The sequence below is a fragment of the Lissotriton helveticus genome, chromosome 2_1 (genome assembly GCF_964261635.1).
Source record: "Lissotriton helveticus chromosome 2_1, aLisHel1.1, whole genome shotgun sequence".
NCBI classification, from domain to species: domain Eukaryota; kingdom Metazoa; phylum Chordata; class Amphibia; order Caudata; family Salamandridae; genus Lissotriton; species Lissotriton helveticus.
In genome coordinates this window covers 522,045,162-522,066,379 of record NC_136059.1, presented here as the reverse complement: position 1 = coordinate 522,066,379, position 21,218 = coordinate 522,045,162, and the positions used below count along the sequence as shown (strand labels likewise).

The following is a 21,218-nucleotide window of genomic DNA, read 5'->3' as shown; positions in this document are numbered from 1 at the left end:
ACAACCCTGGCCCCATCGCTGGTCTTCACCAAAACTGGACTACTGCAATTCTCCCCACCCCCCAAGCCTCCCACTCCACCTCCCCCGCTATCGTGCGACCCAACCAACTCCTCCCCAGCTTTCCAAACTGACCTCAAAGTTCCCCTCCCTCAAGGCCCTCCCAAAGTTAAATCCTGCCCCCTATTACCTGCAGGCAGACCCTGTTGTATAGAAAATTCCTTGACCCTCCAACTATGGAAGTGCCGATCCAGTGGGTACGCGTGGTCCGTGAGACTGCCATTATAGCAGTACTACTCAGCACCCGTGATTGGGACTCTTGTTCACATGCACACGTCACGGGTCCAGTGTAACACCCCGTGTTCCCCTCCTACATTTGTTCATTTCCAATACCTTCACGGGGGCCATCATGCCCACGTAACTCTCACTCTTGTGTTCGAGTGTCCTCCATTCACTACAGTATTACCCCTACTAGCACCTCTCTTTTGTAACCCGCGCAAATACCACTCTCCCTCCTGTGACGCCCGATTGCAACCTCCTGTATTCCGTTTGCACACGCTTGTCACTTATGCCTCATATACTGTAACCTTGCTTAAGCAATTCATACACTGGTAATGCCCCTGTATCCGGCCTATTCTTATTATAAAATGCATACATAAATAAATAATAATCCGCATCAGATCAACAGTCTCTTGCCTTCCTCCCCAACCCCCGGCGGCCGTCCAGGCCCTTCGGGGTGGGAGCGGCAGGGGGCGCACAGCCCCGCTTCCACTCGCGCTTTCCAAGAATGGTCCCTCGGGGGAGCACGACCGCCCGTACCAGGCAGAGCCGGCCCATCCCCTCGGTCGAGTGGAGCCGCATGCTGCTCTCCCGAGCGCCTATTTCCGCGTCCCTGCCCAGAACAAGAGGTGTGGTCCAGCATGCCGGGGAAGAAACCTAAGAACCCCCTCCCGCCCCCGAAAAAACTCCCACTCCCCCTGCCGAAACCCCCCCCTCCGTGCTCATCGCACCTCCAACCCCCCCGCACCTGCCCAACCCCCATTCCCCGCAGGACACCCCCCACCCCCACTCGAAGGCCTCCGAGTGCAGCATTTGGTGCCGATCTGAACAGCACTAGGAAAAAGAAATGCATTGGCAAACAGGTAAGCACATGCAAGATCAAGCACATATAAGAGAAAATAAAAAGAAGTCACAAAAACACAATCTCGTCAGACACAACCGCTTGGACCGCAGACACCCACTGTAGAAGGTAACCAAAATGGTGCATTATTTAAAACGTGTAATGTGACAACCAATGATGCAATTATTCATATTTCGCGAATATAGTCGAGTTTTAGCAAAAGTGGAAAGATCACACGGAATCCCTTATAAAGGAGACATGTCTCTGAAGGGATGGCAGCATTAAAAACAGTCAATACAATTCGGATGCAGACAGCAGAGATCTGAAAGCCGCGGTTTTAATTAACAAGCCATGAATCCCACTAATGAGGTTGAGGTATTACATAAGGCTGACAATCAAAATGGACCGGAAATTCCCGTGAGCGTCGTGACCCTCAAACACAACCTCCCAGACACGTTTGTGCGCGGCCTACGTAGGCAGCTGCTCCCTAAAGTACCATGCACATCTCCCAAATGCTTGTGTAAAACTGCCTCCCAAATTGAATTACAGATCAAAAGTGAGTGGCCTCGGATGGAGAACGAATTCCAATCTTCAAAACGCAGCTTCAGTTCGGGCCGGGTTTGCATATTCGCACCAGCGTTGAAGACACGACCCTGCCATGTTCACGTTGTGCAGGGAGGCGTTGTCCTCTCTCGCCCAAGGAGGACGGGAAGAAGTGAAGCAGCACAAAGCGGCGTCCCAGGCCACGCACTGAAGCGGCTATGGGGAATAGGACATGCGGCGAGGCCGCGCAGCGGAAGAAAGCTCCAGAGCCCAGACACTCCCAGAAGAGGGAACCAAGGCCGAGCCCCCAGCACCGAACCAGTCCGCAGCCGCCGACCTGCGCCAATGCATCTACAGAAAAGGGGGAGAGGGGGCCACCAGAAACCCAGCCTCCCTCGTAGGCCCCAATTGGCCGCACACCCCGGCCACAAGCCTCCACCTCGCATCCCCCCGCCCGAACACCGCCGAAAGACCCAAACCTCTCGTGCGCCCCCGCAAATATGAAACCGCATCACGAAGGAAACCAACCATTAAATGTACTAGCGCATCAATCTCGATTATTGCACACACCAAGGACAAGAAGAAAATTAACACCGTGAAGCGGCATAAGCACACGCACGCGCCCATCCTCAAGAGATGCACCATATTAATGCGGTCCCATCATGCCCGCGCATCGATTCTACACAATACCTAAACTCTTAACAGAATGGTCAGTACCTAAAATAAATACCTCCGCCAAGCCCCCGCCCGGCTGCTGTGTCACCAGCCACCAAAATGGTGACCTGTAACACAAAATGTCCGGTTTTAAAGGGGGCCAGCCCAAAAGCAGCCCAAAACTAGCCCAACCCCAGCCCAAGGCTACTAAATAGCCCAAAACCAGCCCACGTACGGTGCTGGCTCTGTCCCCCCCTCCCCCGGCCCCAAAATCCCCCGGGGGTGGCAGGCCTCCCGCTGGTCGGCCCCCCCCCCCAAAGCCGCATTTCAGACGCTGCTGTATGTTTTATAAAGGATTTACAGGTTGCAGTGCTCCGCGTACTGTGGGTGGGGAAACTGTATTTACTGTGTTTTGCAGGTTCAGTCACCACACAGCTATTTTCTTTGGAACAAATTTGTCAGGGGTTAATTTTAACAAATGACTGCGTCCATAATATTGGAAGGAACACAATTCACTTTGATCTCTTCTTTCTACCAGTTGCTTCTCCCCCTTCCTCTCCCCATTCGTGTTGCTTCTTTCTCTCCCTGCCACGTAATGCTGCTCCTTCCCATCCCATGCCCCACGTCTGTGGTCTGTGTTACCTGTGTCCTTACCATCCCGCCCAGTCTGTGTTGCTTCTTTCTCTTCCACACTCCTATCCACCTTGCATCTTCCCCTCCCACCCCGTCCGTGTTGCTTCATCCACTTCACCACTCGACCGTATTGCCTAATCCCCTGCAACCTCCACCACCCCAGCTATGTTGCTTATTCCCTCCCACACCCTCGTTGTCCTTCTTGCTTATTCTCCTCCCCCATTCACCATAAAGGAAACAAGCATTGGCATAGCCAATAGGTCTCGCTTTTGGGACCTTATAAGTATTTAGTTATGCAGCACAATATCCTTGGTGCAACAACATTAACTGTTACATGGCTAAACACTTACAAGGTTCCGAAGGCGAGACATATTGGCTATGCCAATGCTTGTTTGAAATATGAGGGTGGATGGGGGCTGGGCATAGGAGCTGCTTTAAGCCCCCCCGAGAGGTCTCTGGCTCTGGTGTGTCGGGCCTGGAATTATCTGGTCCAAAGTTTGAGGACTGACATATTTCAGCCCTGAGGCACTAGCTAGAAAACGTGTTGTTGCCTAGAACAGAATGCTCCCAGAGGTAGGGTACAAGCTCTCTTGACCACATCCTGAAGACGCAACTGGGGATATTTTGGCCCCGGGATTCTGTAATCCCATTTAGCGACTAATGATTTGCTCAGTGTGTTTCATAGTACAAGTAGATGTGATTATGATATTATTTGTATTTTGATGCTGTGTTCTTGGTTAGATGCACCTATTTAAGATATAAGATTAGATTCCTCTAGCTAGACTATAATTCTCGGATGTTTCCCTCATTGATTTATAACACTCTACTGGCATCTCTTCATTGCATTGCTCTTTAGGTGACTATAACGAAGCCTGAAGTAGAAGTCACAGTCCCACAGTCCAGCATGTCTTCATCATTCAGTGCTCAAGTGAAATGCATCCCAGACCAATCATGCTACCACTGTGATTGGGGAACCGAAACTGTAATTATTCATAGTAAGTTCTTAGTTATATTTTCACTCGATGAACCTCTTTTAAACAAGTATTCATTCTTTTTTTGCCTACTATTTTATTTTTTACCAGAGCTCACAGAAATGCCAAATGTGACCAAGCCAGTCATTGAACCTCTGTCACCAGGTAGAAGGGCAGTCTCCGTCAGCTGGGAGGTAATTATGAACTTACTTGATCTTTTATGAGCATCAGATAGTTTATTGGTCGAGCCGTATTTTCCTGATTCAATAACCTCTCCTTCACAGACATTCTTTTATTTGAAATGGTTTATTTTGAAATGGATTTGTGATCTTATACACAGGAATGGATATGTGATCTTATACACAAGAATGGATATGTGATCTTATACACAGGAATGGCTAATGATGCACCACCTATGAGGCAATGTGTTCTTATATGACTAGGAGATGTTCTGGTGCCTGATTGACTGACCACATATGTTCGAGCAGCTATAATTAGAAGATTTTGTTGCTTTAAATTATCTGAGAAGTGGTCTTAGGAGACAGCAGACTGGCGCTTCCGGGTGCTGCTGACCGTGTGGCAGCCCTACAGGGCACCAGTCGTGCCATCTGTGGCAGGGACCTGCCATCATCCCTGAAAAGGAAGTACCCCGACTGACTGAAACCCCAAGCCTGACATGAAGGAACAGACTCTATGAGACCAAATGGCTGAACAGACCGGCTTTGGGTCGCACTCAGCCACCAATGTGAACATTTCCCAAGACTCTTTGTGTTCTAGTGCCTGTCCTTCCCAGGTTTGGAGGCAAAGAAAATAGAGACAAGTTGCTGGATTCTGACCCATAGTCTGGGTATTAAATCAGTGATGTGCACCGAGTCACCACAATGGGCTACCAACCTCCGGGTCTGTTACTGGGCACCAGGTGGGTAGAGGGGATAATACAAAGGATTGTCTCCCCTCACAGGCTCTGACCAACAGCCAGTCACCGCCATGACTTTGTTTTCCAAGCGAAGGAGCATTGGTAAAGCTCGACATTCAGGTGGAACCAGAGAGTGATGGTGAAAGGAAGAGTCCTACTTCTATTTAAATGAGTTGTTCTTCACTCCACTTGCAGTTCACAAACTAAAGTAGATGTGGAAAAATGATGGGAAAGATTACTGCCACTCAGGAAGGGTTGAGGTGCCCCTACCCGAGAGGGAGTGGTGAGAGAGGTTACCTTTCTAGACAAAGTGAGTCAGTAGTGCTGCCTACGAGTGAGGGGCCATGTGGTGGCACCCCGTAGGTTTAGTTGTAGGACGCCCAGCTTTCTGGAGACCCGACCTTACAACAATGTCCCAAAGGGCATCTTATTGAAATAAACTATTTTGTCATCCATACAATGCTTCAGACCAATGTATTGAAAATATAAATAAATTACAAGAATGATATGGCCAGTAATAATCCAAAAATAGTTATTTAATATTCTTGCAACCAAGTGAACACCGAGTGCTCATGAAGTGCATGTGGACGGCGCGTGGTTATAGACATAAAGTAAGATAATGGCGAAAAATTATAATAATCCTGTGCATGAGTAAAAATATGGAACAAACGTTGTCGTATGTGTCATTCTACAACAGGGCTCGAGTCGGCGTACCACGCGGATGGACGGAGCCGCCCCACGCTTTTTTTACCGGGTGCCACACTTTTTTTTACCGGGTGGACGCCGTCCCCCCTGCCAAACAGCTAGACTTCACTCTCTGGCCTCTCTGGGACGAGATCGGATCTCGTCCCAGAGAGGCCAAGCGCTTTAAAAGTGATTTCAGAGTAAGCTAATGCAACAGAGAACAGGCAGAGGAATCTGACCCTGTGACCCTGGGACTGAGAGGCAGCATGAGCCACCGAGCGTGGAACAATCGCATCCAAGGGGTGAGCGAGGGGAGGCAATGAGCCCGCTGGTGCAAGTCATCTTTCCTGACGTCACTTCCTGTCCTGACGTCACGATAGGTGACAGCGTCCCCCCCACTTCTTTTTTTATGACTTGTGCCCTGTTCTACAATAAATATCTTTTTCAGCTGGAAAACTGTTGACGGCTCTTCAACCTTCCGCAATTTATCTGGTCATTATCAGGACAAAATGGAGACGTGGGATTGATTGCTGCCTGTTTGAGCTCCGAAGGATAAGACAGATCAGAGGTGTCCGCTCAATGAAGGGCCGAGACAAGAGATCCTCCGTAAACCAAGCAGGGCTGCACATCGTAGCTGTGAATTAAGCTGTAGATAAGAATTCCACGGACAGCATAAGCAACGCCGAAAACCGTAGCACAAGCATAGTACCATCATGGCGACATTCCCCACCCCGAAGCACCAAGCATGATGCAATAAATACACACGACACAAATAGATATTGGGAAAAAACTGCGCAGGTTTATTACATACAACGTTATGTAATATGGTGGGTTATCTTACGGGCGATCCAAGGGCAGGCAGCATTCTTGCCACCTGCCCGCCTGATGAGCCAAGCAGCACTGGGGCGAACCCCATTTGTGCTGCCACTTCTGGTGATCCTCCTACCGGATCACGTGACACTTATTACTCATGCCCCTTTCAGGGTGGAGCATAGCAAGGCAAGCCCCTGGTTGTTCAGGCCCACAACCGTCCGAAGGAGAAACGGGGCGCCGACGCGGTTTCCAGGAACCTCTCATGAGGCTCCTGGGCTCTGGCACCCCTATGTGCCGTGCAGAGGTACTCTTCTGTACACAATTGCTTCCAGATCGCCCTGTAACTCCGCCTGCAACGAAAAAAGAACAAGATTACGACATTCTCACCATGATTCCTACCCCCAACCACGCCGGGTAAGCGGTAGGGTGGGAGACGGCGTGTCCCGCGAGGCAGCGGCCGCGCATGTCCGGTGCGATGACAAAGAGGTCGTCGGCGTGGCGAGGGAGGGTTATATACACCTCGCCACTCTGACCCTGGATGCTTCCATCCCCAACGGTGTCAGGAATCCTGTTCCCCCCCAAATACTGATTCATTTGATCGAACGGAAACTCCTATCTGCGGTTTCGTGGAGTTGCCTATTGTTATCCTTACCATCAGGGGGGCTGCTGCCTTGTACCATATCCAAGTATGTCACCCTACCCGAATAATAGTCTGGAAATACAATAGAAAAGGGGGAAGAGTGGCCCGAGTACTGTCTGTACCTTGCCCGGGGCGGGCATAGAACGGGGGGGGGGTAGGCTGTACCGTCTCACACAAGTTTGTCCCAACCAGAGCCCCCCCAAAAGGTTTCCCCCATGTAACCGACAATACTACCTCCTGTGTTGCTGTGCGCAAGTCAGTACTCCTGACCTGGCATGGGAATGCATGAATCGTGCCCACTGCTGCCAGCAGTCCAGCTTCCGCAGCGCAAACTGCTACTGTCCTGTCGCGTACTAAAGCCCTAGTCTGTCCATCGCTGTCTTGCCAAACTGGCGCCCCACGGCAATGAGTGTTACTGTCATGGCAGTGCATACCCCCGTCCAGGCCCCCAGGCTGTACTGTGGTGATTATGTGACTTTGCCTCATCCACTGACTTACCTTCCGTAAGTGTGGTGGACTCAGGTGTTGGAAAACATCCTACCAATGAACTAAGAGACCTTATAATTGCATCTGTGTCCCACCGGGGCCTAAAGTGACGTTGCCGTCTGCTAGCTAGGCTCCCGGGGGTTCGTGACAGGACTGGGTTGATGCCAATGCTGCCGGCAGCTCCCCCCCAGGAAGCAAGCAAAACAATGGGAACAGGGGGGGGGGGCAATATGCTAAATAACTGCTCTGTCCTTGAGTACCAGGACTGCCAAATGTTCTTCAAAGAATTCTGACCCATTGTGCCTTACCTTATAGCCCCCACCCCGTTAGCTCACCCCATCTGGGACAGCTCCAGTGGCAACCTGCCCTTACTGGTGTGAGCCATTCTACGAACACCGCGCAGGAAAACCCCTTGAATTTGCTTGATCCAGTGGCCATTCTGCTGGAGGCCCTGCGGGCCTAAGGGAAGGAAGTGCTTTTCGACCTCCAGCCCCAGACAATCCGATGGCATCCCTCACTGCTGCGGGTGCCCTACAGTATTTATCAAACCCTATGCCCAGGCAGGGCGTGCCCAGTGATGCACCCCCCGTTCAGTGTGATACCAAACCTACCCACAGCCTGTGCCTATTTGTGGTAGCCAGCCATGGCGTCTCTCTCACGCGTGAAATTTATTTGTTTTGTATATCACCTCTCTATTTGATGTAGGGTGTCGGAGCGCTTTACGTCACCCACCCATATGGAGACGGCGAATCATACATGTGTAAATCAAGTATGGAGATTGTGGCCTAACAAAAGGGACTCAAGGTTTAGCATTCACGTCCTCCATAGGATCTGCCTGGCACCCCTTCTTCACTGCATGCATCTTGCTCCTCTGCGTTATCTTACGCAAGCGATAACTGACTGAAGGCAACAAACCGAACTCTTTCCATGCAGAAAGGTTCCTACTAGTGATATCCAGCGTACTACTACCATGTTGCCTGACAACTGCTAGGTATAAATGAAATTTTACAGCGGGAGTGAAGGGTGGCATGCCGGCCAGGCCTGCTGATTCAGTTGCCGGGAGCCCATCCCGCAGCATGACTGTATCTGCCCACCGTGTGCCCGCCTCTTAGGGTCTGCCGCACAATTTGCCACAATCACCAGTCCTGCATATGAACAACTCTTTGGGATTTACCGCTGCCACTGGCATAAACTCAAAATTAGCCCAGTGATACTAAGCTCATAGTGAACCTGGCCCACTTTAGTGTGAGCGGGGCCCCACAATGCCTATCTGGCATCATGGCTGGTGATGCCTGCGTGGACTACCCTAGCTGTTACTTACCGATGGGACATCCTCCCTGTGTGGCCCTACATAAAGCCCAGGTACCTATGCCACCCTTGATCTTAGCTCAAATCTTTGCTTAGCACTGGTGCTGGAAGCGGAGATGTGCGCCTACCACCTGTACCTGAACAGGCCACCGAGCAGGTCCAGGAGGATCAAATCAAATATGATTAGACCCAAGCAGAGCTGGGGGAGGCTGTTTAAGAGTTATACTGCTTCGGCGGGGCTACCACCATCGGTCAGGCTATGACTATGGCCTTCAGACTGGCCATAGACACACTGCCTTAGGAAGTCTACCGTTCCCTGAGAATCTTGACCGACAGCTATTCATGTCGTGAATGCGCACTTGAGAATTACCTCATAATTACAACGTACTGTGAATGTACATGCAACGGAAAGGAATGCTATCCGTGAGTGCCGGTTACCTTGCCTATTCAGCATGACCTAGCCTTCTGTTTACTACCCGAGGCACTGCCTAGAACGTGCCCAACTATTGTCGAGTACGCTCCCTTCGATTGAAGTGAAATAAGCCACTCTTCTAGCTCCTTTGCATCGCCAACCAAGGGCTATCCGCCCTCCTCCATGGTTGCCAAGGTGTCAGATTGCTCGCCCTACTTCATAGTGGCCCGGGTGTCCGTTTGCTCTGTGTGCCACGTCATCATTTCATTGCCAGTGTAAGACATTACAATGACTACTGGACTTTTTTGCGAGTAAAACCAACATGTTGTGGTGCCTGTACACCCATGCAAGCTACCCCGGCACATTACAGAACAAAGTGATCGAGACACACTTCTGGGGGGGGGGGGTTCGGTGATGCAACGTGTGGTGCAGTTCGTCAACACTATCGAAATTGTAATTGAGATTGTGACTATTCAAGATAGCGCGGTGTGGTGAAGTTTTGCCCGCTAATGGCAGTAGACAAAACTGTATTTCTGATCACCAAAGCGAAGCTGGCAATTCGGTGGTTTGCCCCGACCCACTAATGACTCGCACAAGCCAAAACTCAAATCTGGAGCCCTGGCTCCATGGGAGTGATCTCAAGCCGTGGAGCCACCGTCTCGGCCCTGCAACACCTACCTCTTACTTATTAAAATCTGTAACCCTGTATATGAGGAATCATAGAAACAAAGAAGGCCTGCAGGGGCGAACATTGGCCTGGGGGATGTAGGGATACAGGCCCAGACAGTTTCAACACGGGGTAAGCCAATGAGCATGATCTATCAGCGTGTGACTCCGCCCCCATTGTGCCATACGAAAAGGAGGCACGCCTACGGCCGAGACAGGGTGGCCCATCTTTGCTCCGCCAGCAGGCCATCCATCTATACTGCAAAACCAGAATTAAACAAACCAAGGCACGAAAGGCAGTCCCCTAAAACCGCTCAACGTCCAGGATGAGTTAGGGGAAAGGTCAAGCCCGTGCAAGCGAGAGTCCTGCGTCGCATGTTGACCTGCACCAGTCGGCTGTTGCTGAATCTGCCTCTGCAATTCCCGGCAAGATACCGCAAAAAATATATATATATGCCAACCCACTCTGTTTAGTTTTGCTCTAAGTCATTAGCAACAGATCAAGCTCAATTTTGAGTTGTTAGGTATATTTATTTTTACCTTCTCTTTTAAACGCACTTCATAGAAAAAATCAATTGTTTCTATGTCAGAAAAAACAGCACAACATATATAACAAATATACACATTAACTTATACAAACCATTTATCAAAAAAACACATTATTACATACATGTAAACATTCACTGTACACTATACACTAGACTTTCATTATATACAACCTCACTTATACAAATCTATTTTCATCCGTTCCTCTGGCAAATATCAACTCATCGCCTTATTGACAATCAATGATTCCAATCAGAGGAACAGTAGTAGACAAAGTCATAGTCAACAGGAGATAACACTCGTTATCAATTCTATGAGTCAGTAGTTATTAGTATTTTAAAATTGTATCTCCGTTCTGCCGACGCGTTTCGAACACCACACAACAGTTATGGGTTCTCCTCAGGGCTTTGTCACTTCTATCTGCATGTGTATAGAAAAGAAGAAAAGCACCAAACGGTGTTTCAGTGTACATTCTCTAGCCTCATATGTCTGCATGGCTTACATTATACTGCGTTTAGTCCATATTACCTTTCATGTGGCTGTGGTAGTCCTATGTTCGGTTTTTAGATCTTTAGAGCTGCAATCTAAATAATAATTCTATTTTAGAGCCAGACTTGGATTGAGCCTTAAGGTTACTTTAACAAAACACTGCGTGACATACCTTTGTTTAATCTTGTGGGTCTGCTTGCCATAGGTGAAAAGTGTGTCCGAGCCATAGGGAGACGCCCACAAGCAGACCCACAAGATTAAACAAAGGTATGTCACGCAGTGTTTTGTTAAAGTAACCTTAAGGCTCAATCCAAGTCTGGCTCTAAAATAGAATTATTCTTTAGATTGCAGCTCTAAAGATCTAAAAACCGAACATAGGACTACCACAGCCACATGAAAGGTAATATGGACTAAACGCAGTATAATGTAAGCCATGCAGACATATGAGGCTAGAGAATGTACACTGAAACACCGTTTGGTGCTTTTCTTCTTTTCTATACACATGCAGATAGAAGTGACAAAGCCCTGAGGAGAACCCATAACTGTTGTGTGGTGTTCGAAACGCGTCGGCAGAACGGAGATACAATTTTAAAATACTAATAACTACTGACTCATAGAATTGATAACGAGTGTTATCTCCTGTTGACTATGACTTTGTCTACTACTGTTCCTCTGATTGGAATCATTGATTGTCAATAAGGCGATGAGTTGATATTTGCCAGAGGAACGGATGAAAATAGATTTGTATAAGTGAGGTTGTATATAATGAAAGTCTAGTGTATAGTGTACAGTGAATGTTTACATGTATGTAATAATGTGTTTTTTTGATAAATGGTTTGTATAAGTTAATGTGTATATTTGTTATATATGTTGTGCTGTTTTTTCTGACATAGAAACAATTGATTTTTTCTATGAAGTGCATTTAAAAGAGAAGGTAAAAATAAATATACCTAACAAATCAAAATTGAGCTTGATCTGTTGCTAATGACTTAGAGCAAAACTAAACAGAGTGGGTTGGCATATATATATATTTTTTGTATTCATAAGGTTCAGCCATTCCCATATTTCAAGAACCTAACTCCTTTTCTCCAAAAGATACCGCAAAACAACATACCCGCCGCAAGACCATGTTTTTGTCGCAGGCGGCCTTACTCTAAATCAACATCACCGTAGCGTGTATAGCAAAAGAAAAGCTTCCACTTAAAGCCTCTGACCCCTGACAATGTCGCCGCTCCTGAGTTTCAAACGGAGACGGGAACCACAGATACGAGCGTGCCATAACCCTGACTCAGTAGCTGCACTACGAGCAACCTGGCTGCACTCTGGCCAGCCTCGTCCCTGCGGTGCCCTGCTGTGTTGATATTGCTGATCTTTCCCTAGTTGGTACTCTATCTGCAATACTCTGACTCCTGGAAAATTTAAATTGTGGTGAATTGTAACTGCGCGCTCTAATCACGCCGATCCTCGATCAACAAGACCCCCATCGCTGGCCTTCACTGGGACAACCCGGTACCGATCCAGGCAGAGTCGCCCAACACCGCCATTGGAGGAGCCACCGCCATACTAGCACGATCCCCCGTTCGGTCCCACGGAACCTACATCGCTGTGACCCCACAAAATTGCTAAGGATTTCTTCGAGGTATCGTGCTACAAGGCGAAAGCTGCTCATGTACCACTTTCTAAGAGGTATCGGCACACAAAACACTCGCTAGCTGTGATCGAAGCAGACAGGAAACTGTTCCGGCTTGATCACGCTGTCAGCGCACTCACTTAAAAGCAGTGATCTTTATGCAATGCAAAGCCCAGACTTTCTTCGCCTTATCAGCGCACACCCAGTCCAAAAGCTGAAACAAAAGTAAACTGCTCAGGCTTATATCGCGGTATCAGCGCGCTCAATCAAAAGCAGTGATCTTTATCTAATGCAAATATGCTCAGACTTTCTTCACGGTATCAGCTCACACCCAATCCTAAAGCTGAAACGAAGGAAACTGCTCAGGCTTTTATCGCGGTATCAGCACACTCACTCAAAGGCAGTGATCTTTATATATTTCAAAGATGCACAGACTTTCATCGTGGTATCAGCGCACACCCAATCAAATGCTGAACAAAAGGAAACTACAGACTTTCTTCACGGTAACAGCGGGCACCCCGTGACATAGGCCTCACGACAACGCCCGATGTTAACCCTCATGCGCCCCCTTGGAAGCTGCATCTCACCCTTCAATTCCGCATGCGCTCAACAACACTCGCTGTAATCCCCTATACAAAATGAGAGTGAATGTTGGTTGTCCCTGATTGTTCTTCCCCAAGGATGAAAGAAAAACCCTTCGAAGTAGTAATAACATACTTCGGAACCATCCTCATCGAGCACGCTGCCTATGCTCACCAACTCGGGCCAGTAGCCACTCGCCTATCCATCTGGCATCAGCATACCCCCAAACAAGACCTCGATGCAATCTCTACGTCTCCCTGCCTTACATCCACAAATACAACCACAAAGGCGGGCGGGGAGGGGGAGGGGCTTCATCAGTGCCGATGCAATGCGGTCGCCAAACGCCTATCAAGCTATCCCTGCCACCGAACGCTGCTAACGGCCGCCCCCTCGCCTCACCGATAAACGTGGCAAACCGGACCAACCTGCCCTTGCATGGAGCCACAGCCCATGTCGTCAGCGCAAAACAAGGTCTCAACTGAGAAACCCCGACCCAGCACCTTGACCAGAGCCCACAAGTGAAATCGCCGCACCTCAAGACGCCAGACATGCCACTGCCCAGGACGGCGAGGCTGGTGGGCGTGGGCTGCGCCCCAAGGAAATCATTTGCCCAGAGTCACAAAATGTTGAGCCGATGCGGTTTCCCTACTTACTAAGGTGGGAACTCTGGCAGTTACTCTACGTCCTCGCCGAACCGGCAGCTGCAGGCACGGCCTGGCACCGCGGCTCGCGGGCAAGGGGGAGAGGGATAAAAGGCGCTCTGCTGGCTGCGCAATCGGCTAACCCCCTTTCGGAGGCGGCGCAGTGTCCCCACACTCACCGGCACAAAGCCCGATACCAGACCCCGATTCGACGGCTTCCCGGATGAACACACAGCGGAGCAGGCCGGCAGCAACGCGGGAGGAAAGACGGTGTGTCCCATGAGGCAGCGGCCGCGTGTGTCCCGTGCGACGACAAAGAGGTCGTCGGCGTGGCGAGGAAGGGTTATATACCCCTCGCCTCGCCTACCGCACCAGACACGACGCGGCCCTGTCCACGCCCAGGAGGAGACTCTGTGAGAGCCCCTGCCCCAAAGGGATGGGGAGGGGTGAGGGCTGCCCAATGGCACTACAGGGCCGCCCTCTTGAGTGGCCTCCTGCGGTGGCCTCGGGCAGCCGCATTCGTGTCAGCTTTCTGGAGAGAGACAGCCTCTGACGTCTGCACTAACTTCAGCTTGAAGTACAAAGCCCAGATGACTTGTTCACATTTTATTGAAAACTGCGCAAGGTGAAGCTATCAGTTACTTAACTTATGCACTTAGTAGTCTCTTACCCTACTGGACTGCTACAGTTAATTCATTACTTGTACAGCAGATGTTAACTTTCTGCTGCAAAATAACACAAATCTCTCCATTTCTTAAGAAATTGTCAGTGATGCTAGTAACCCTACCAACGTCGTCCCTGTGTGTCATGATTACCTTTGATTGGGAAGGTGATTGAAGGAGGTGCGGCTGCTCTGCTATTTCGTCATATACTTCCCGTAGTCCAGACAAGATGTTACCAGTGCATGAACCAGAGGTTTTCTGGCGGCTGCGGGGAGCACATCTAGTGTCTTCCGGAGGCCCTTCATTATTCGGAAACATTTCCCGGCAACAATCCTGATGTGATGGTCAAAGGAGAGTTTGGGGTCCAGCCACATCCCCAAGTTCTTAACCTGGTCCTTGGGGGTGGGGGTGGAACACAGGGGCAATTGCCTTAAATTGAATGGAAACAAGACGGAAGTTCTGATAGTGGGCAGGACTCCGTCCATGTGGTCCTCAATGTGGTGGCCTCAGTCCCTGTGTTCCACCCCCACCCCCAAGGACCAGGTTAAGAACTTGGGGATGTGGCTGGACCCAAAACTCTCCTTTGACCATCACATCAGGATTGTTGCCGGGAAATGTTTCCGAATAATGAAGGGCCTCCGGAAGACACTAGATGTGCTCCCCGCAGCCGCCAGAAAACCTCTGGTTCATGCACTGGTAACATCTCGTCTGGACTACGGGAACGCGCTATATCTTGAGGAAAATGGGAAGTGTGTTCAAAGATTGCAGTGCATTCAAAATGCAGCAGCTCCCCTTGTCTTGAGGTTACCCAGAAGAGCTCCATCCAAGAACGCCTTCGCAACCCTACACTGGCTCCCGGTAAGGGAAAGAATTGTGTTTAAAACACTATGCATTAGCCGCCGCATCTTGCAGGGAAAGGGTCCTAACTACCTACACAATCTACTGACCCCTTATACCCCTACCAGGGCTTTGAGATCTATGGGGACAGGAAGGGTAAAACTACCAGTAATTAAAAGAGCAAGACTGGGTGGAAGATCTCTCAGATGGCTGGCTGCTAAACACTGGAACAGCCTTCCTCAGTTTCTCAGATCTGAACCATCGGAGAGGACTTTCCGAAAAAATTAAAAACCTGGCTCTTTCACATATAGGGCCTCTGTGTTGTCGGGTGCATCTTCTGACACCAAATCATTATGGGGGTCTAGCTGCAGTGCGGGGACATACTAGGTAGTATAACCAGGCACTTTAGAAACTCATTTAATATCATTATTATTAAAGTACTTTTAGACATAGAAGATCCCAATGTATCTGGATGCAAAACATTTCTACCACATTTATGATGCCACAATGGCTTCCAACTAAAGCTAGAGCTGTTTAAGGCCGTATGCATTATCCATAAAGCAATTCCTGTCAACTCCTATTTAGTTGACTACAATTTGAAAATTCTGGATGTCAGAGGATCTAGGCAATGCAGATACTCTTCTTATAGAGCCACGACCCTTCAAACAAAAATGTCCAAGGACACAATGGTTTGTAGGCAGCACAGTTAAAGTTTGAAATTCCCTTCCATGCATTGTGCATCATTCTGCATAGATAGTGAAATTCACAATTAAGCTGGAAATCCTCATGTGCTGAAGGCATATTTTGGTCATGAATAATCACTAGCCCACAACACTCTACATCTCAGCTGCCCCATTGCTCTGCACACAACTCTCTATTCATACAACCTGCTAAACTTACCTTTCCTGTATTTGCTCAGAATCACTGCTGTCTTAGCAGTCTTAGCCTCTATAACTCGACGGTATATGGTAATCTAATAAAGTTCCACTCATTGACTATTCTTGCTTCTAGTGCCTGGCTTTATTGCGAACTGATTAGTTCTTCTGTTAATTGTTGCTATATTTCATACCCATGTCTGCTACACTTTACTGTTTTTTCTTTTATTTTTGTTAAGTTATACTTTAAACCTTGAAAGTTTCATTTGGGCAGTGCACTAGCCCTCTTGGGCCATGTGTGCACCATAGAAAAAATCATGAATCAATAAATAAATGGTTGTGTTTTATTTACATTTTGCTCTGCTGAGGCAGGGGTTATAAATAAACGTATTCAGTTGCAAAAATAAGTTTAATAAAATGATATTGAACAATACAGAATAATAACATACATATAAGCGTGGTTATGAGATATAAAAATTATCCAAGTAGAAGGTTGATTATACATGGTATAAAAGAAACAAAAAATTGTCTGGAAATATATATAGAGTTATAGAACTATAAAACAATTAAATACAATCAAGTATTCATAGTAATTAGAGTAAGGAATGCCAAGGAGGCTGTAAAACATCTTGTTGCAGGGGAGTAAAAGAATGTTTTGCATTATTATCAATCAACTTTATGACAGAGGACCATAAAAGTAAACGTTTCATAGCAAGATAGATAGGATATACATATGTTGTTTCTAATTTGTGGTTATGGCAAACTGCATACCACCAAGCTTGGAAGAATAATTGTGTTAAGTCCAAAATTTGTAAATTTGAAAGACAATTATCCCAGTCATCTGATAAACTACCTAAAACTATTAGTAATAGAAAAAGAAGCTGTAAAATGAAATATTAAGTTAGTCTGAGCCCAGAAACATTTCCAAAAATCATGAACGAAAGGACAAGTAAAAGGTAAATGCTTTAAATCAGCGTACATTGAGGAGCATGGCCAGCAAGTTTCAGAAATACTAATATTCATCTTATGTAATTCAGTAGGGGAAAGAAAAAGTCTATTAGATATTTAAAAAAAAGTGTCTGCATTGCATTTGCCGCTCTAGAAGTTTTCCTAATTTTGGTCTATATTTTATTCCTTATGCGAATAGCCCATTCCCCACCTACATCCCGTTCCCAGGTTAACTCTACAGTAGTTTAGTCTCTAGTAATACTGGGCACGCACAAATGAGAATATATAGTGGAATCCTTGGGGCAAGGAATTGAGAGGATTGCGTAAATGATTAACATGCGCTAGAGTAGTGAGGGGATGTGAATTAATTTGGGCATAAGCGAGATATAAGAGATTTTGTAATAATTGATATTTATTCCAAGAAGAGGAGGGGAGGTCAAATAAAAGGCAGGCATGAGAAAACAATTTAACAGTATTATTATGGATGAATCAAATAATTGATTCACCCAAATTAGACCTCTTTGTCTCCAAGGTTTCCAGTAAAAAGGTTTACCATTAATCAATATGAATTTGTTATGCCATAGAGTAAAGAAAGGTTTCAGAATCTGCAGGCAGAAATGGCAAAACTGATTCTAGTAACTTACTCCAGCACGTACAAATGAGAGTAGATAAATGTTGTGGTTTACGAGTAAACAATAAATATTCTTGAAAAGAGAAATGAGAAAGATCTGATTGTTCAAGCTCAACCCAAAGTAGATAATCTAATGAGGAGTCTGAAATCCATCTAGAGGACTGACATAACAAAAACACTTTATGATAGTTAGAGAAATCAGGACATATTACCCCTCATTCTGATTTTGGACGCATGAGTTTTGATAATGACATGCAGGACTTTTTATTACTCCATAGGAAGAAAGATAATATAGAATTATTTTTCTTCACAAACTTAAAAGATCTAGCTATTGGTATGTTAAAAATGGGGAACATGGCCTGACGCGATGGAGAAGGGAGCTTTAGCCCATGCTCCCTTCTATGATCTTCCACCCAGTGCCATCCTGACAAAATCGAGGGACGCTGAGGCAAGCAAAAAGAGGGACCAGACCCCCACTAAGGTGCCAACACCTATAAACTAGCAGTGGGGACTATTAGAGTGAAGAAAGCCATTTGCCATGGCTGAAAAGCGGAGCCGCGCGGAGAGACAAGATGGCACCCGCGATGACTGACTAATACAATCTAAGAGACCCCAGGGCGTAGCGGACCACTGATTAGAAACCGACGGAGAGGGGCAACAGGCGTTAAGGAACCCCCGGAAGACTGAGCTAGGGGCGAGCTTCAAAGCCCAGCTTCTCCACTCCAGAGCAAGACTACCGAACGAAAATGGCGGCCACGGACTGAATCTGAGCCACAGGTGCGATTGGCTCCCGACTACTGTACGTAGAGGGAGAAGGCTGGCGCTGGAGCTGGCGGACCCAAGGGAGGCGGACGGGCGAGTCGGCCCTAAGAAGGAAGAGCAGAGGGGGTGTTCCTTGACGTCCGGACCTCTCCCTCAGAAGTGAAGATGGCCGCAAGCCCTCGGAGTCCGGGTCCTGGAAATAAGCCACAAGGACGCCCAATACCCGACTTCTTCACAGCACAAGGAAAGAGGCTGCTGCCGGGGCATGTGGACCCAAGCAGGCCGACGAGCGGCTCGACCCCAGAAGAACTACATAGAAGGTGAGCCTTGCTATCTGGGCAAGCCCCCTGGGGGTATAGGAGGACGCATGATCATGGCACCTGAGGCCGGGTAATGAGCCTCGAGCACTCGCATTACACAGGGACACAGGAGACCCACAGAGGGACCTGGGGACTAATGAGAGGCTGACGTGGCACCCCGCGAAAAGAATCCAGACACGGAGGGGGTGCAATCGGAGAATGAGAGGAACATCACGGATCGCGGCCTTGCTAAGGGTGGAGAATTCAGAACCACGATGATAGCTGACACCTAGTCGCATAATAGATAAGAAGACAAAGGCAAGTGCCGGATAGTGCAGTGCTACGAGTGGCAAAGGTGACTCTCAGCCAGAGAGCACAGGTACAGTGGGGGAGAGGCACATGTGAGGCAAAACTGGCAGCGGCCCAAAGGTGGAACCAATACCCTGCAGGAGAGCACAGTGAAGAGGGGCTCATCTAGGTGGAACGAGAAAAGGAGTTGGGGAACTAAATAATTAAGGCCCAGGCCTCTATTGCTGAGACCCTCTGGAGCTGTGACCCAAAAGGACTTGAGGAGCACCGCATCGAATGGAGAGAAGAGAGGAGCCAGTGCGCTCCGGCCGCCCTAGACACAAAGGAGCCCTCTGGGGCACACCACACTGATAGCGAGTCTCCCAGAGTGGCGACAGACATTGTAGGTGCATAGCCTCCTGGTAACTAGGCTCTAGACCCCAAACCGGCCAGGGCTGCGGGATGAGACAGCAGAACAAGAAGAGGGTGAAGACGTAAGGAGAGAGAAGTGCATGTACAAAGGTAACCCACCATGGGGAAGTTGTCCAGGAGAAAAGATCCCGAACACCCGGAGCAGACGACCGATGCCTGACAGAAGTGGTGGAGTACCTAACATGTTTGATATCGGACAACAACCCCGTCTTGATGAGGCTAAAATAGGGAATGAAATACCGGTCCATCAATACATGGCGCCTCAAGCCTGAAACACTAGAGGACCAGGTCTTCCTCCAGGAGACTAGGGAACACATAACATCATACTTCACTGATAATGCCGATTAGAGAAATGCTCCATTAGGATTTCAAAATAACTTATATCCATACGTATAGAAACAGGAATAATTTGCCCATCATCTGTACTTCATATTAATATAGCAGGTTTGTGTTTTTTATCCGCTAAACTGCAGAGACAGATTTCGGCGAGGGATTTGCCTGGACATGTTTTATCATCTCTAAAGCGGATCTGTGTGTACACTGGTCAGACAAATGACGAGTGTACAAACAGATCCACTTTAGAGAAGTAAAATATGTTCAGGCAAATCCCTCATAGATGATGTGCAAATAATTCCTGTTTCTAGACATACTGATATGTTATTTTGAAATCCTAATGGAGCATTTCTGATCCGTCTTTCAAAGGAGGTATATCTATGTTTCTACTCACATATTGTATATTGAAGTGATGATAATCTTGTCATTTTCACCACTATGGTACACAGGAGCCCTGACGAAATTAAATATATTGAACGAAACACATTGGCTGGATGTGTTTTATGTGCATGGATTACGTATGAAGATTATATAAGAAAGAAGATAAAAGAAATAAAAAGGAAAATCTACTAAGATTGTCTGATTGACTTCTGTGAAGAGAACCTTTGCCCAGTGCACCATTCCATTTTGAATTCTAATCTTCTGTGAATACTTTTCAATGTTGAAAGAAATTGAGCTTTTGATTGATGAGGAAAAGTATAAAACCAAATACTTTATATGTTGGGCATTCCACACAAAATTGGATATAGTAAAATCATCTAGTAAATTTAGTTAAAGGCATTATTTCACACTTATCATTATTTAATTTGTAACCAGATACAAATGAGTATTAAGTTACATCTTGTAAAAAGGCAGGAAGGGAAGAATGGGGTTGTGAAAGAAATAATAAAATATTCTCAGCATATGCTGCTAATTTAATTTACGAATTATTAGACTTATAGCCATAAACAGCCGGATTCTGACGTATTTTAGATAAAAAAGGTTCCAATGCTAAATTAAAGAGAAAAGGGCATCCTTCTCGTACACCTCACCTAAAGAAAATTATGAAGAGGTAAGGCTATTAGCAAAAATTGCCACTTTAGGGTTTGAGCAAAGAAGAGAAATCAAAGTTATGATATTTGAACCAAAACCAAATCAGTTAAGTGTTAGAAAATAGAATGCCAATATGAATATACCCTGTCAAACGCTTTTTCTGGGTGCAGGGCAACTGCAGCAATAGAATCAGATTAATGGGAAGTTTTGGATAGAATCTCAAAAAATAAACAGTATTATCTGTAATGAAACGTCCTTTACAAAAAGATATTGCTCTTTACCAAGTAGCTCAGGTAGATATGACTCCAGCCTCCCAGCTAAAGCTTTGAAAAAAATCTTATAATCAATATTTACTAGAGATATGGGCCTATAATTTCTGCAATAATTT

General features: G+C 47.2%; 1 protein-coding gene across 3 annotated transcripts in view; it reads left to right on the top strand.

Annotated features, from left to right (window-relative positions):
* LOC144819406 (interleukin-31 receptor subunit alpha-like) overlaps positions 1–21,218 on the top strand; it is a 720,774-nt gene that overhangs the window by 316,245 nt on the left and 383,311 nt on the right. For all 3 annotated transcript variants that reach the window (XM_078677309.1, XM_078677308.1, XM_078677307.1), the window contains exons 7-8: positions 3,804–3,942; positions 4,030–4,112. In XM_078677309.1, the coding sequence (XP_078533435.1) occupies positions 3,804–3,942; positions 4,030–4,112 (222 nt within the window). The remainder of the gene's footprint in view (positions 1–3,803; positions 3,943–4,029; positions 4,113–21,218) is intronic.